This window comes from Convolutriloba macropyga, chromosome 1 (genome assembly GCF_964194025.1).
Source record: "Convolutriloba macropyga chromosome 1, txConMacr16.3, whole genome shotgun sequence".
Lineage (NCBI taxonomy): Eukaryota > Metazoa > Xenacoelomorpha > Acoela > Convolutidae > Convolutriloba > Convolutriloba macropyga.
The window spans coordinates 77,365,930-77,378,981 of NC_134468.1; the positions used below are offsets into that span (position 1 = coordinate 77,365,930).

Here is a 13,052-nt window from a genome sequence, read left to right on the forward strand (position 1 = left end):
CAAATTATTTTTTTAAACGGGGAAATCAAAAATTTACCTAGATATAAGGTCTGCAGAAGACGTTTATTATTTGAACTAAACTAGGTTAAAAAAAGGAGTAGCGAAACTAAAATGTTAGTTTGCGAAAAGTTTAGTTAAGCAGTACTTGACACTGTCTATGATTTTACTTTTTCTGATTTTACTTATTTAGGTCTTCGGATTTTACCTTTTCCTCCTTTCTATAGTTAAGCAGGAACCTCTATTCAGCCTATTTGAGATATTGCTATCTATTTACACCGATAGATCCGAAGGGTGGCTTGGCTTACCCCGCAAGAGTTGCGTTCCAGAGTTTCTTTGGAGATACAAGCTTTCGTGGTTCCTCCTCTGTAACTTTCGCAGTAGAAACACTTTGGGTCCTGGTGACAAAGGGTCTCATTGCTACTCGCCTCCCGACAGTGAGCCTCCTCCTCCTCGTCAAACACACTTGGAGGGGCCTACAAACATCACATCACGCAAATATATATTCACTGTTCCTCATCAATTCAGCGAGCAATTGTATCATTCAACGAAAACGGGCAAATGTTTACTTGAAACTCCCCCTTTCTCTTCGGCAATTTTCGATAAAGCATTGGGTTCCAAATGAATTGAGAGAACATAATTTAGCTATAGCTGGGCTAAAAATCGATCATTTCATAGAACCCAATTATGGGTGAACGCAAAGTAAGACTGAGTAAAAGGACGCTGACATAAAAGCAAGCTGAAAGTTATGTAATCTATCAAAAATAATACATTGTTAACCATTAAAATCAACACAGCGCTTAGTATTATAGCGCATAATGTATTCCAATGCACCAACGAAACAAAACTACGTCAATTTTTAGACATCTAGTGGGTACGTGCCTCAGCAGACCGCTGTCCATGGCCATGCTTCTCATCCGCTGTGGGATGTAATCCAAAAGTTGCGGGTCGGTTATCGCGGCGAAGCCGCAACGTGCGCCCACCGTCCCACCAGGGGCAACTCAAAATACGGGTATCCCAAAATTTTTCGACTTACTTGACCTCATTTTCAAAATTTGGCTTTCTTCCCTAAACGCTTGCTTGAACACCACCCCAATTATGAGTGCGCAAGAATAGCTGGAGCTGGCACCTTTGCCCCCCCCCCCCCCCCCACCCCATTGGAAATAAAACTAGGATATAAACTTGCAAAACTTATCTGGTTTCAAAAATTGAAGTAGTAGTTCGCATTTGATAATAAAAATGAGGACTTAAGAGTTCAGCACAGGCATCTTTCAACTACTGTCGTTTCGTCTTCACATTAATGATATGTTACATTTTGTACAGAATTACCTTGTAAACGTAAATATCTGAGCGAGCTGTGCCATCATAGCCACCAAATATGGCCATCAGATTCTCATCCAACAACACTGCCACATGACCTTTGCGAGGAGGCGCAGCATGTAAGGTTGTTGACAATCCTAAAACCATCACAATCAACAATTTTCATCAACAAGTACTTGATCAGCTTTTAATTGTTAAAATCATCACACGGAAACAAACAGCGCAGGAAAAATTGTTAAAACGGAATACACTAAAACTACACACCAGATAGGGCTAAGCTTGAGTTCATGTTAGTACTGGTATTATGAAGTCAGGATACTAAAACTGCTTCAACAGAATTTTTAAAACGGTTTAAATCAAAGTTTATAAAACACTTTCTCTTTTATGATTAGCTCACTCGACGTCATTTATTCATTTTGTTTTTCTTTTATTAGTTGTCATAAGTTATCAACCTCATTTCCTAGACAAACTCATCCCTTCCTAAAATGCCATTCCATAAATTTCATTTTGAAAGAACTCGTCATTACTTATAAAACAATATTTTAACTGCATTATCTTAAGTTTGGCATTTTAGTTAGAGGGTTTGTTTTGCGGCTTACATTGTTATTTGTTAATTCTTACCTTCCATCGGAATTTGCAACTTGCTCGCAAAATTCGCAAGTTTATGATAGTTTTCTCCTAAAATTCAAAGCAGTATGTAATAGAATCTACATACGACGTCAAATTTGCTTTCAGTTTAACAAATGGTTTCTATTAAGGAAGGAAAAATATCATTTAAATAAACTCCATGCTCCATAAACTAAAACTAAGATACATAGACATGCCTCTAAACAGCTACTTGGAACCACTATAGCTCATGCAACCTGCTATCACGTTTGCCAACTTTTTAAAACCCAGATTGCTATTGTTGGCAAAATTAAACAATTTCAACAAACAATCGGCAAACAAATCACGCAGACGATCTGTTTCGTGTCTTCGCAAGAATGGGAAGCATATAAGAAAATTTCACGCTCTCAATGGAATTGCTAATATATTTGTTAAAGTTTAATTCAGTGTTTCATGAATTTCTCTAATTTTATATAGGCCGCCAAATTTTGTTGGACAAGCTATATAGTATATCAAATATCTGTGTCTTTTTTTCAAGAAATCGTTTGAAAATGTCCTCCCATTTAGCGAAGCCAGACGGCTCGCTCGAGTCAGAGCGTGGCACAGCATGTACCAAAAAACAAACATTAATGTTGTCGATCGAAAAGGTTTCATTTGCCATCAGAAAATTTGATTCTTCGATTTATTCCAAATTAATTAAAAATAGTTTCGTATAGAGGGTTTTGAGTACAGTTAAAAGTTAAATAAAGTCTGTTACAATTAGGTTTTGAAAAAAGCTATAAAATTTTCTGCAACGGTCCTTTTTTAGGTAAATCTATGAAGTTCCAGGAAGCAAACTTAACTTTTTCTCATTGTGCAGCAATAACCCCAGTTCTGTTCACGCCACATTATTCTTGTTTTGAAAATGATGCACTTTATTAGGAACATTTTAAAAATCCGTGAATTCAGAAAAATTATAATTTAAGAATATTTTTTTTGTAATCCAAATAAAAATTTTGAACGTCTGTTTTTCTTTTCTAAGTGAACTAAATCTTTGCTGGTTCAAATAAACACAATCATTTGGACATTATTAGCAGAGGTAAATTTTCGATCAAGATAAACGAAAATGGATTCCAAAAAATTTTATTTTCCTTTAAAAACCATTTTTTTCTGCTTCAAAAAACCGCCTAATTTTGTTTTTGGCGTTCTTTTAGTAACAAAAAAAACTTTGATGAACTAAAACAAATTATGTGATTCCGATGATTTTTGCATTTTTACAGAATTGATTTTTAGATTTTGGGCCAAATGGTTTACTTTTGGTGAACAGGCGAATTGCTCTCAAGCGATCGCCGAGCGGAAGGGGAAAGTGAGGGGCATTTGGCTGCATGAGGCCACGTCCTTACGGCCTGAACGCTGTGCAGGCGTGGGAGTTGGGGTGAAGTGAGTGGGGGGGGGGCTTATGATGGTGGGGGGGGGGGCTGATGCGGGAGAGGGGTGAAGTGAGGGGATCAAACTCTAAGAACCCCCTTCACACCATGAGTATACGTCTCCAGGTTTCCGACAGTTTCTGTGAATCGCATACTTGAAAACAAGCAAGCTGAAAGGCTCTAACAGAACGTATGCACTCTGGGCGCTACCTGTTTATCCCCGTTTTTCAGGACGAGACGACAAATGGGTTAAACGATAAATCGTTCAGGCGAAAAATCGCATAAGACTACAGGACTAATAAAATTGTTAAAAATTTCGTCTTAGAGCAATTAAAAAAACGCTTGAATTTGGTTAAATGTATGAAAACATAAGCAAGTCATACTTCGTTTGAGAGCAATTAAACATGTGATTTCAGTGTTTTTTTTCTAAAGAATTGATTTTTAGATTTTGGGTCAAATCGCTTATTTTTGGCAGCGAAATTGCTTATTGCAGTGATCGGACTACTGCCGTTCTAAGTATAACATTAAATACCACAAAAAAACAAAAAAAAACGTCATTTACCGATCCATTGTTTTTTTTCCTTCAAGTTTCTCAATTCTTGATAGAACTTTTCATTTGAGTCAAAACTAAACGCTCGAGATAAAAAAACGCCATTTTAATTTTCTCTACGATGCATAAACAAAATAGAAAACTGGACCGCGGAAAAACCTGTCGCGCATATAAAAAGACGCTTGAATTTGGTTAAATGTATAAAAATATATAAGCAAGTCATACTTCGTTTGAGAGCAATTAAACATGTGATTTCAATGTTTTTCTTTTCTAAAAAATTGTATTTTAGATTTTGGGTCAAATCGCTTATTTTTGGTGTACCAATAAGCGAAATTGCCTATTGCAGTAGTCGGACTAGTGCCGTTCTAATGTATAACATTAAATAAAGCAAAAAATCAAAAAACGTCGTTTACCGATCCATTGATTTTTTCCTTTTGATTTCCTCCCGGGGTTTTATTTTCTTACAAACCAAGCAACCTGATCACAAAAGCTCACAAAAGCATTCAGTGTTTTGAAAAAACTTTTTATTTCACTTTTTGAATAAAATAGAACAAAATAGTTGATCTTTCTTCACCATGCTACCGTTTCACTTTTCTTTTACAAATAGTTAACTACGATAAGAACACAGCGCAGGCAAAAATTTGGCTGTTTTTTGCCCAGGCTATTTCAATAATTGAGTCAAGAACTTCAAAGCATCTGTACGTTCATGAGTTTTTGAAATCTCGTGACACAACCGTATGAAAAAAACAGCTTCTTGAGCAAGCTGGTCTACGTATCACAAATGTTAATTTCACGTTTGTCCCCGCATACGCTGCCTGTCCTTCAGTAAAATGTTGGCACATCGCGAAATATGCTCTTGATGTAAATCAGTGCAAAATGATTACAAAGTTTTTACGCATTCGTTTAATAGCACCAATGAATTTTTTTACACTTTGGTCAAAACTCTGTTCCTTAAAAGACAACCACCTTGCATAGGAAAATTTCTCAGTTAACAGGCCGTGGGTTTCGATTAAAACTGGCTCCGGCTTCACCTGGTCATTGAAGCTTATTATGGTAAAACAATGGCGCATTTTTCAACTTCTCATTTAAATTTTAGTCGCAAACTTCCACCAATTATTTCAGCTGCTTCAAATCAAAAATCAGAGCAATTGAGATCACGCAAAAGCCGAACGCTAAGGAGTGAAAAATAGAAAAAAATCAAACTTCAAAAGAAACTTCATATTTTTTTTAACACCTTTTCAATTTTCAAATTACAATCTTCATGAATTCACGAAACAGATCTTGTTCGCCTAATAAACAGCATCGCATTACTACTGAGAACCTTCGTAACAAAACGTTCAACGTCTTAACCATTACAAATGATACTTGACCTTGCCGATCCTCCACAAAAGTCCGGATTAGGTTAAGCTCTAACACAACATCACACGGTTAGTAGTCAGTCAATTACACTGTGAAGCCATTAATATACAAATTCATAAAATATTTACACACACAAACCACATTTGCCTCATTGTTTCAGCCATTGGGATTATGAATGTCTTTTCAGTTACGTAATCGAGAATACAGACTATTAAATAGACAAGTTTCTCAACAGGGTGTGTTCTCATATATTACAAAGGCCATATTTGACGTGTTACTTTGATTTACTGCTTCATTTACGCTTTCTTCTTATCTCTCTGCATTTGACTTAAACGATTTAATTTAAATCTTGGGATAAAATGTGTACAGAAGTACAGTTATTAAACAAACTATCGTTCTCGCGATGATAGAGGTTCAAAGTTGAGGCAGACGGTACGAGAATATTTAAACCAATCACATCTATTGTAAATAAAACGCCCCCTTGAATATAGAACAATGCCACCCATTTCACCAGTTAATGTTCAGTTTGACTACAAAAAAAGCTTCGCATCCGTTAGAAAACACAATACAATCGTTTTCTTTTCCCCGACAAGGTCAATTTATGATATCATATATAAAGAATATCAACATATTTTGGAATATTAAGGAATTTCAAAATATCCTGATTGATTCCCCGTGATAAGAACTTGATGATCGTCATTTAATTAACCATAATTTTTATAATTTGCATGATCAGAGCACCGGTGCCCATTCTACATTCTAAGATTCTAGAAGACAAAAATTTAGGAGGAACAAAACTTGATCAGGTGACCTTACCTCCTTGTCCAATCAAGACCCGATCTTTATCAATCCACATGTGACAATCTAAATGAAAGAGGTAGGTCTGATTCATAACACAGCTATCCTGCTCCGAGTAAGCCTTTTGCATTGAGCCTCCGAACACTACCATATAATTGCCCATTATAACTGCCGAATGATGAGCTATGTTGTCGGGCTTAGCTCCTTTCTCTCTCTCCACCGTATCCCACAGTGAGAGATAATTCTCAGCAGGACTGTAGGCTAGCAGATCATTCGTCTTCTTGGAGAAATTGGGAGTTGATGGCAGGTATCCTCCAAAAATAAGAATAGCTTTTCGTTTTCGGTCATAAACTGTCGAGTGACCAACTCTCCTCAGTTGCAACCCTGGATATCCATTTGGACTTCGAGTCTCCCATGTCATCATGTTAGTGTCCAAAACGTAAATCAAGTTGTTAAACGTATCGTCAGAGAACCTGCCTCCAATTACAAATATCTGATGGTCCACAAGAGTTGCAGTATGGTCAGCTAGTCCGAGTCTGAATGGCGTGTTGTATTCGGTCCACAGTTTCGATACTAAAACAATCATTTCTATATTTCTCGAAAGCTGCGGCGAAAATTTGAAAAAAAAAATTAAATTTTATCAAAAAATTGCTCAAAGCTGGAGTCATTAAAATATTGATAACCATTCCATTAACTCTATGCAACAGCTTATTAGCAAACTTCGGAGGAGGTCCCTAGTACCCTGGTGCTAGAAAAAGATGATAAAATATTAAAAAGATTCAAAAAACTTGAAAAAATTGCTAATCTTTTTTTTAGAAAAAGCTGATAATAAAATCTAGTAAAACATTCCATTACATCTCGAAGCTATTCAATAACCTATATTCAAAGCCTAGAGGAGGTTATGTGGTTCTTGAGGCTGCGCTGGGGAAACCTAAAAAACGACAAAAAATTTCAAAAAAGTTGAAAAAAAACTGCATGTTGCATAAAAAACTGCTAAAATTTGTGAAAATAAAACTTGAAAAATAATCCATGGCCAAAAAGATTTTCCAGTAACTTATTATCCAACCCATACGCAGATTTTCTGTTAGGCTGAAAATGCTGAATAATGAAAATAAATGTCAAAAAATTGCACGTTTTGTAAAAATAATTCTAAAATTCGTGGCGTTGAAATCTTGAAAAACATTCCATTAAATTTAGAAGCTATACAGTAACATATTATCAAATCCTAGAGGAGGTTCCTCCGCTCTTGAGGCTGGAGAAACCTAAAAACCAACAAAAAAATATTCAAAAAACTAGAAAAAATGCAAATTTTATCCAAAAAAATTTGTCATATAAGAAAATTGAAAGCTATTCCATGGCAAATAAATTTTTTCAGCACCTTATTACCAAACCATTAAGGACGTTTTCGGGTCCCGTTTTCGTGAATAATGAAAAATAAATTTAAAAAATGAAAAAAATTTGCACAGTTTGTCAAAAAAAATGCTAAAATTCGTGATGTTGAAATGTTGAAACCAGTCCACTACCTATAGAAAATATGCAATAGCCTACAAAAAAGCCCTAGAGGAGGTTCCTTGACATCTAGGGCTCAAAAAACTCAAAAAAAATTACACAAAACGCTTGTAAAAAATTGTGAAAATTGGTATAAAATTTCGGTGTTTTTAGCGATCGGTTGTTCGTCAGTAGCCACGGGGGGGGGGGGGGGGGGTGCACCGGGGGCTGATGGGGAGGGAGAGGGGGTGGGGAACAGTTGCGCAGGGGAGGCAACAGCGCGGTGGGGGGTGGGGGCAGTAGTGGGGGGGTCAACAGTGGGGGTGTCTTCAACCTCTAAGAACCGCCCTTCACACCATAAGTCTCCAAAACAGTTTGAGCTGAAACCGAGCTGAAAGACTCTAAGAGCACTTCATGCCCGCTGAACGCTACCTATTTATCCCGTTTTTGAGGACAAAAAGTCAAAAGCGTCAGACGAAAAATCGGTCAAGCGAAAAATTGCATAAGACCGACAGGACTAATAGAATTGCTACAAACTTCGTTTGAGAGCAATTAATCAAAGTAATTAAAGTCAATTGGGTGTGAGGAAAGTCTTTATTGAAAATAAAATGAGTATCCATACATTCACCAACTCGAATGAACAAAAACTGTCGTTAATAGGACTGAACAGACCTCAAGCCAGCAACCAAAAAGTGCATGAATGAATGAATAAAGACTCATTAAAAGCCGGCGTGATGTAAAATGCTAGTTGAATAAAGGATCCAAAATGACTTGAAATTCGGTGGCACTAAGTAAATGCTATTGATATTAAATTTAAGTCACTGTTGGGAAACATGTTTTGTCGCAACATTTAACTGATCGCCATTTAACTTCTGATTAAAACACGCAGAAAAAAATTGGAAATGTCAATCGCATAATCCTTGAGAAACGAAGACAAAAGATTAAAAAACTGAACAAATAATAAAATTATATCCTAATGCGCGAAACAGACAAGAAACTAACATTTTTTTGGAAACTGACAAAAATTTATATAGACGAAAACCGATACCAATCAAATTACAGGGATGAAAATTATCGCAAAAATTCTCTATCACAATTATAAATCAAGGCAATTCACAATGACACTCCAATAGTTAAGTAGATAGAAGATAACATGAAAACATAGAAGATAGCATGAACTTAGAAGATAACATGCAAACTTAGAAGATAACATGAACTTAAAAACGCAAAAAATTCAACTAAAGATCAATATTTAAAAATTTGAAGAGTGTATTACAGAAAAAAGCACACTAATCCACGCATGATTCTCAATTTTGGCAGTTTATAAAAGTTACTGATAGTTATATCCCGTTGGGAAATGCTTTGATGAAGTGTGCTCAAGATCACTTCACAAAATTTACGGTTATACAAAATAAGGGAGTTAAAAAAGTCTTCTTAAATTTGAAAATACAAAATAAAGTTAAACAATTTAAGTAGAGCAAGTAAATTTTATTTTTTTTTCTGCCCAGGCAGATTAATAACTTCATCTGGCCATGTTCTACAGAAATCGAAATACTGAAAAGAAAAGCAAAGATCTAAGACATATCCGACTAAGTCAGGCGAATAGCTCTCAAGAGACTGGCGAGCGTTCGGCTTCGTCACTAGCTAGCTAAGGTTTAGGGAGGTCAGCTTTAGCTGAATTGAAGGGTCGTGGGGTGGGCGCTGTTGGGGTGGGGGTTGGTAGGAGCGGACGGCGAGGTCGAACACGTGGGGTTTCTGGTGGAACGATGTGCAGGGTTGAGGATTAAGGGTGAATGGGGGCGGGGCGTGATGTGGAGCGGTGGGAATAGGGGTGTCAAACTCTAAGACCCGCCTTTTACACCATAGAGTCTAGTAACCGAAAGGCTCTAAGAATACTTCGTTTGAAAGCAATTAAAAATTCCAATACTCTGCCGAAATGGAGGACAAATTTGAAACTGTGACGGTCCACAAAAAGCTTAATCCAAAAAACAAAAATCCGACAAAAAAGCCGAAATCGAATAAAGTTTGATAAAAGAAAAACGCAGCTCAAAAAGGAAACGGAATTCATGAATTAATGAAATTCGTTAGCATATATTCTAATTAAAAACGGAGCACTCGAAGATCAAAAAACTAGAATTGAAACCTAACTAGAAAATTGAGAAATATGAGCCGATTTTGCTCATGAAACGCATTATTGGTCCCTCAAGGACACTGTAATATCAATTGCAGAGGGTTACATATTACTGCAGTTACGATCAAAAATATTCCTACAAAACCTAACTACAAGCAAAAACAGTTATTGGTTTTAAAAAATGGCTGAAAAATGTTAGCTCTATTCACCAATCTGTCGCAAAAACTAATCAAAATTTAGAAGTTTCATTCAACGCATTGCATGAACTAAAAACTTCTAGCAATTTTACTCAACTTCGCTTTTAGGTCGCAACTCCGCCTGAACAAGTTGTTTTTCCGACAAAAACCTCAAGAACATCTCTTCGAAATGTAAAAACATAGCTGGCAGATTGCCAGAAAATAGCCGCAATAGATTCGTAGATCGGCAGTCTAAAAAAACAGTGAAAAAGACAGACCAAAAAAATTCGTCTTTTCATTGAAGGCTGATCTGTTAGATTTTGATTAAAAATCTGTATAAGTTATTGCTGCCTCTATTAGCTGATCTCAAATAACCTTCATTTAGAGTGACACACACCCATTTGACTTTATCTCTTTGAATTAAAGTAAATAAAAGTCAATTTCAAAGCGAGGAAGTCATTTTTGAGAGTGAGGTAAGTCAAGTGTGACCAAAAATTCAATCACGCGCATGAACAAAAAACTCGCTCCACTAAGAGCGAAAAATGACGTCACACATGCATTTCAGTTGAAATTGCATGAATGAATGAACAAAAAGTGGCTGTGACGTCATATGGTCAAAACAAAAATCATGACGACGAAATAAAAAAAACCAAGAGAAGGCCAATAATAGCCCCAGCTATCGCTGTGCGGCTATTAATAAAAGTCAATTTCAAAGTGAGGAAGTCATTTTTGAGAGTGAGGTAAGTCAAGTGTGACCAAAAATTTAATCACGCGCATGAACAAAAAAACTCGCTCCACTAAGAGCAAAAAATGACGTCACACATGCAATTCAGTTGAAATTGCATGAACGAATGAACAAAAAATGGCTGTGACGTCATATGGTCGTAACAAAAATCATGACGACGAAATAAAAAAAAAAACCAAGAGAAGGCCAATAATAGCCTCAGCTATCGCTGTGCGGCTATTAAAAAAAAAACAAGCTGAGGCCAACAATACCTCTGCTAAGCTATCGCAGTTATTCAAAGACAAACATGTCCACAAAATGCTGCAGCTTCGAGAGCCACGAAGCTCTGTGAGCAGAATTAACCATTAAGCCCAACTCTATCTATATTTCTTGTCAGTGGAATTTTCGAAAGAGAAAGGAAAAAACTAATGACGTCTGTTTATATTTAGCTATTATACTGATTTTTGGTACTCAATAATAGTTTAACCTGGCCTCATCTTTTGTCCTTTATTTACTCAATATGCCACAAACTGCAACCTAACTTGCATAATTTAACTATCTTACTCGTGTCATAAACCCAAACGCTTCTCTCCATTCGCCCGCTGTCGTCTTTTGAGGAGTATTCAAATTTAAGTACTCCGCCAATAACAGCAATTTTGCTCTGACCAAAGAGAGTCATCGTATGGAAAGCTCTTCCTTCTGGCAAGGAACTGGAACTCATTGGAACTTCCACTGACCACTCCGATTTGTAAATGTCGTAGGCGAAGAACGACGATATTACATTCGTTAAGTCGTAGCCTGAAATATTTAAAAGAAATGCAGAGCGGACAATTTACACCAAATATTTTTTTTAATGTGAGAGATCACATTTTAGCAAAGTCCTCCGATCGTTACAAATAGCCACGCTTCCAAATAAAGTAATCACAAGCTTGCATGCATATTTCAAGAAAATACACTATTCTACAATTTGGTTCAAAATGGACGCGAGAGAAATTCGCGCACCATCTGAAGTAAAATTTGCAATGAGACTCAATCCAAGTTCAAAGCGTAATACACTAACCTCCGAATACATACAACTTGTTTCTGGAGGGATCCGAAGGAAATCTTATTACAACCGCATCTGCTCCAACAACAGGTACTGGTCCACGTCGCTTGTTGGAAAAAAGTCTGGTCCAAGTTTGGTAGTTCTTCTCTTTATCCATCTCCAAAATACAGCTCTCTCCGATGAATACACTTCTTCTGTTCTCGCAAAAACACTTCCAGCTTTCTGAGCTGTTGGAAGGATTAAGGGCACCATAAAGCCCGGGCTGAACTGGATTTGTGTCTTTCCTGCATTCGCCTCTGCGCTCCTGGTAGCCACAGGATTCGGGACATGCCGGGATAGAACAATCGACGCCTTCATAAATTCCGTCCTTACAGTCGCAGTAATAATTGACACTGTTAGCGTTGCTGGTGCACATGTGGTTATGGTGTAAATCTGTTCTGCAGTCGTTTGGACACATCGAAACTTTGTAGGTGGCATTGAAGCCGGGTCGATTTGAATTTTGGTCCGTGAAGAAAACAATTAGCATCTAAACAAAACAACTCTTTGAACATTGCCAATTCACGTTCGTTGATGTGCTCTCAGGCGAAAGGGTTAGTGGGAGATTATAAATACCTGCCTTGGTAGGCACTATTTGTCCCCCAGGAGAAATAAAACAACGTGAAATAATTCACACTGAGCAATGCTTAAATTACAGACAGCGTTGTTTACCAAATTACAGACCGCTTCTGCAACTTTGATTGATAAACAATCAGCATTTTTTCCCGTAGGTAATACAAATTAAGGCTATTTAACTCACAGATCCGGAATTGGCATACAGCACCGAGGGCGAGAAACTTCCGCTGATAGAGGCGAGTAGTTTGGAGCCTTGTGAACGTGTTCGACCATCGTAGACAAACACATAGTCAAAAGAGCACTCTGTCACTAACTCGTTGAACTGTAACATTATTGACTCCCTCTTTTTTGCTAAAATGAATTATTTTTCAAAACTCCACAAACGTTTGGCATCATTCTAATTTACTCTGATCAAAATTAGTTGGTACCTTCAATTAGCCATTCGGCGTGAGTGTTAGCTGTGTATGCTCCAGCACCGTCGGTGATAACGCCTGTTTTATACTTATTTCCATCTATATAGGTTCGGAGACTTATTGAAGAAACTGAATTGAGCAAAATGAAACTCAGACAAAAAGTAATGAACCCCATTCCACGTTTAAATTAACAGCAAAAATTGTTATTTCATTTTTATCTGAAACAAAAGAGTAGGTCACAGACTACTGGCATCGGATAAACCAATTTATGGGAAAGAAACGCATAATCCTTTCTTTCAGCGATATGGATTGTAGCGAAGTAGTTTTAAAATGTTCTCAGTAGTAGTGCAGGATCGGTTTAGGATCCGTTTGGGTGACTTCAATTTTGGGGGTCTTTCACATTTTAGATCCCCCCCCCCCCCAGCTT

At 37.0% G+C, this 13,052-nt stretch overlaps 1 protein-coding gene across 5 annotated transcripts in view; it reads right to left on the reverse strand.

Annotated features, from left to right (window-relative positions):
• LOC142342856 (multiple epidermal growth factor-like domains protein 8) overlaps positions 1 to 12,843 on the reverse strand; it is a 56,699-nt gene extending 43,856 nt beyond the window's left edge. For 3 of the 5 annotated variants that reach the window (XM_075394513.1, XM_075394499.1, XM_075394491.1), the window contains exons 1-8: positions 12,641 to 12,843; positions 12,397 to 12,563; positions 11,616 to 12,126; positions 11,120 to 11,353; positions 6,055 to 6,609; positions 1,939 to 1,995; positions 1,327 to 1,454; positions 306 to 473 (exon numbers count right to left, since the gene is read on the reverse strand). In XM_075394513.1, the coding sequence (XP_075250628.1) occupies positions 306 to 473; positions 1,327 to 1,454; positions 1,939 to 1,995; positions 6,055 to 6,609; positions 11,120 to 11,353; positions 11,616 to 12,126; positions 12,397 to 12,563; positions 12,641 to 12,800 (1,980 nt within the window). In that variant the 5' untranslated portion in view covers positions 12,801 to 12,843. Of the gene's footprint in view, positions 1 to 305; positions 474 to 1,326; positions 1,455 to 1,938; positions 1,996 to 5,249; positions 5,289 to 6,054; positions 6,610 to 11,119; positions 11,354 to 11,615; positions 12,127 to 12,396; positions 12,564 to 12,640 lie in introns of all 5 variants that reach the window. The other 2 variants (XM_075394505.1, XM_075394523.1) reach the window with 2 other exon arrangements.
• Positions 12,844 to 13,052: the final 209 nt, after the last annotated feature.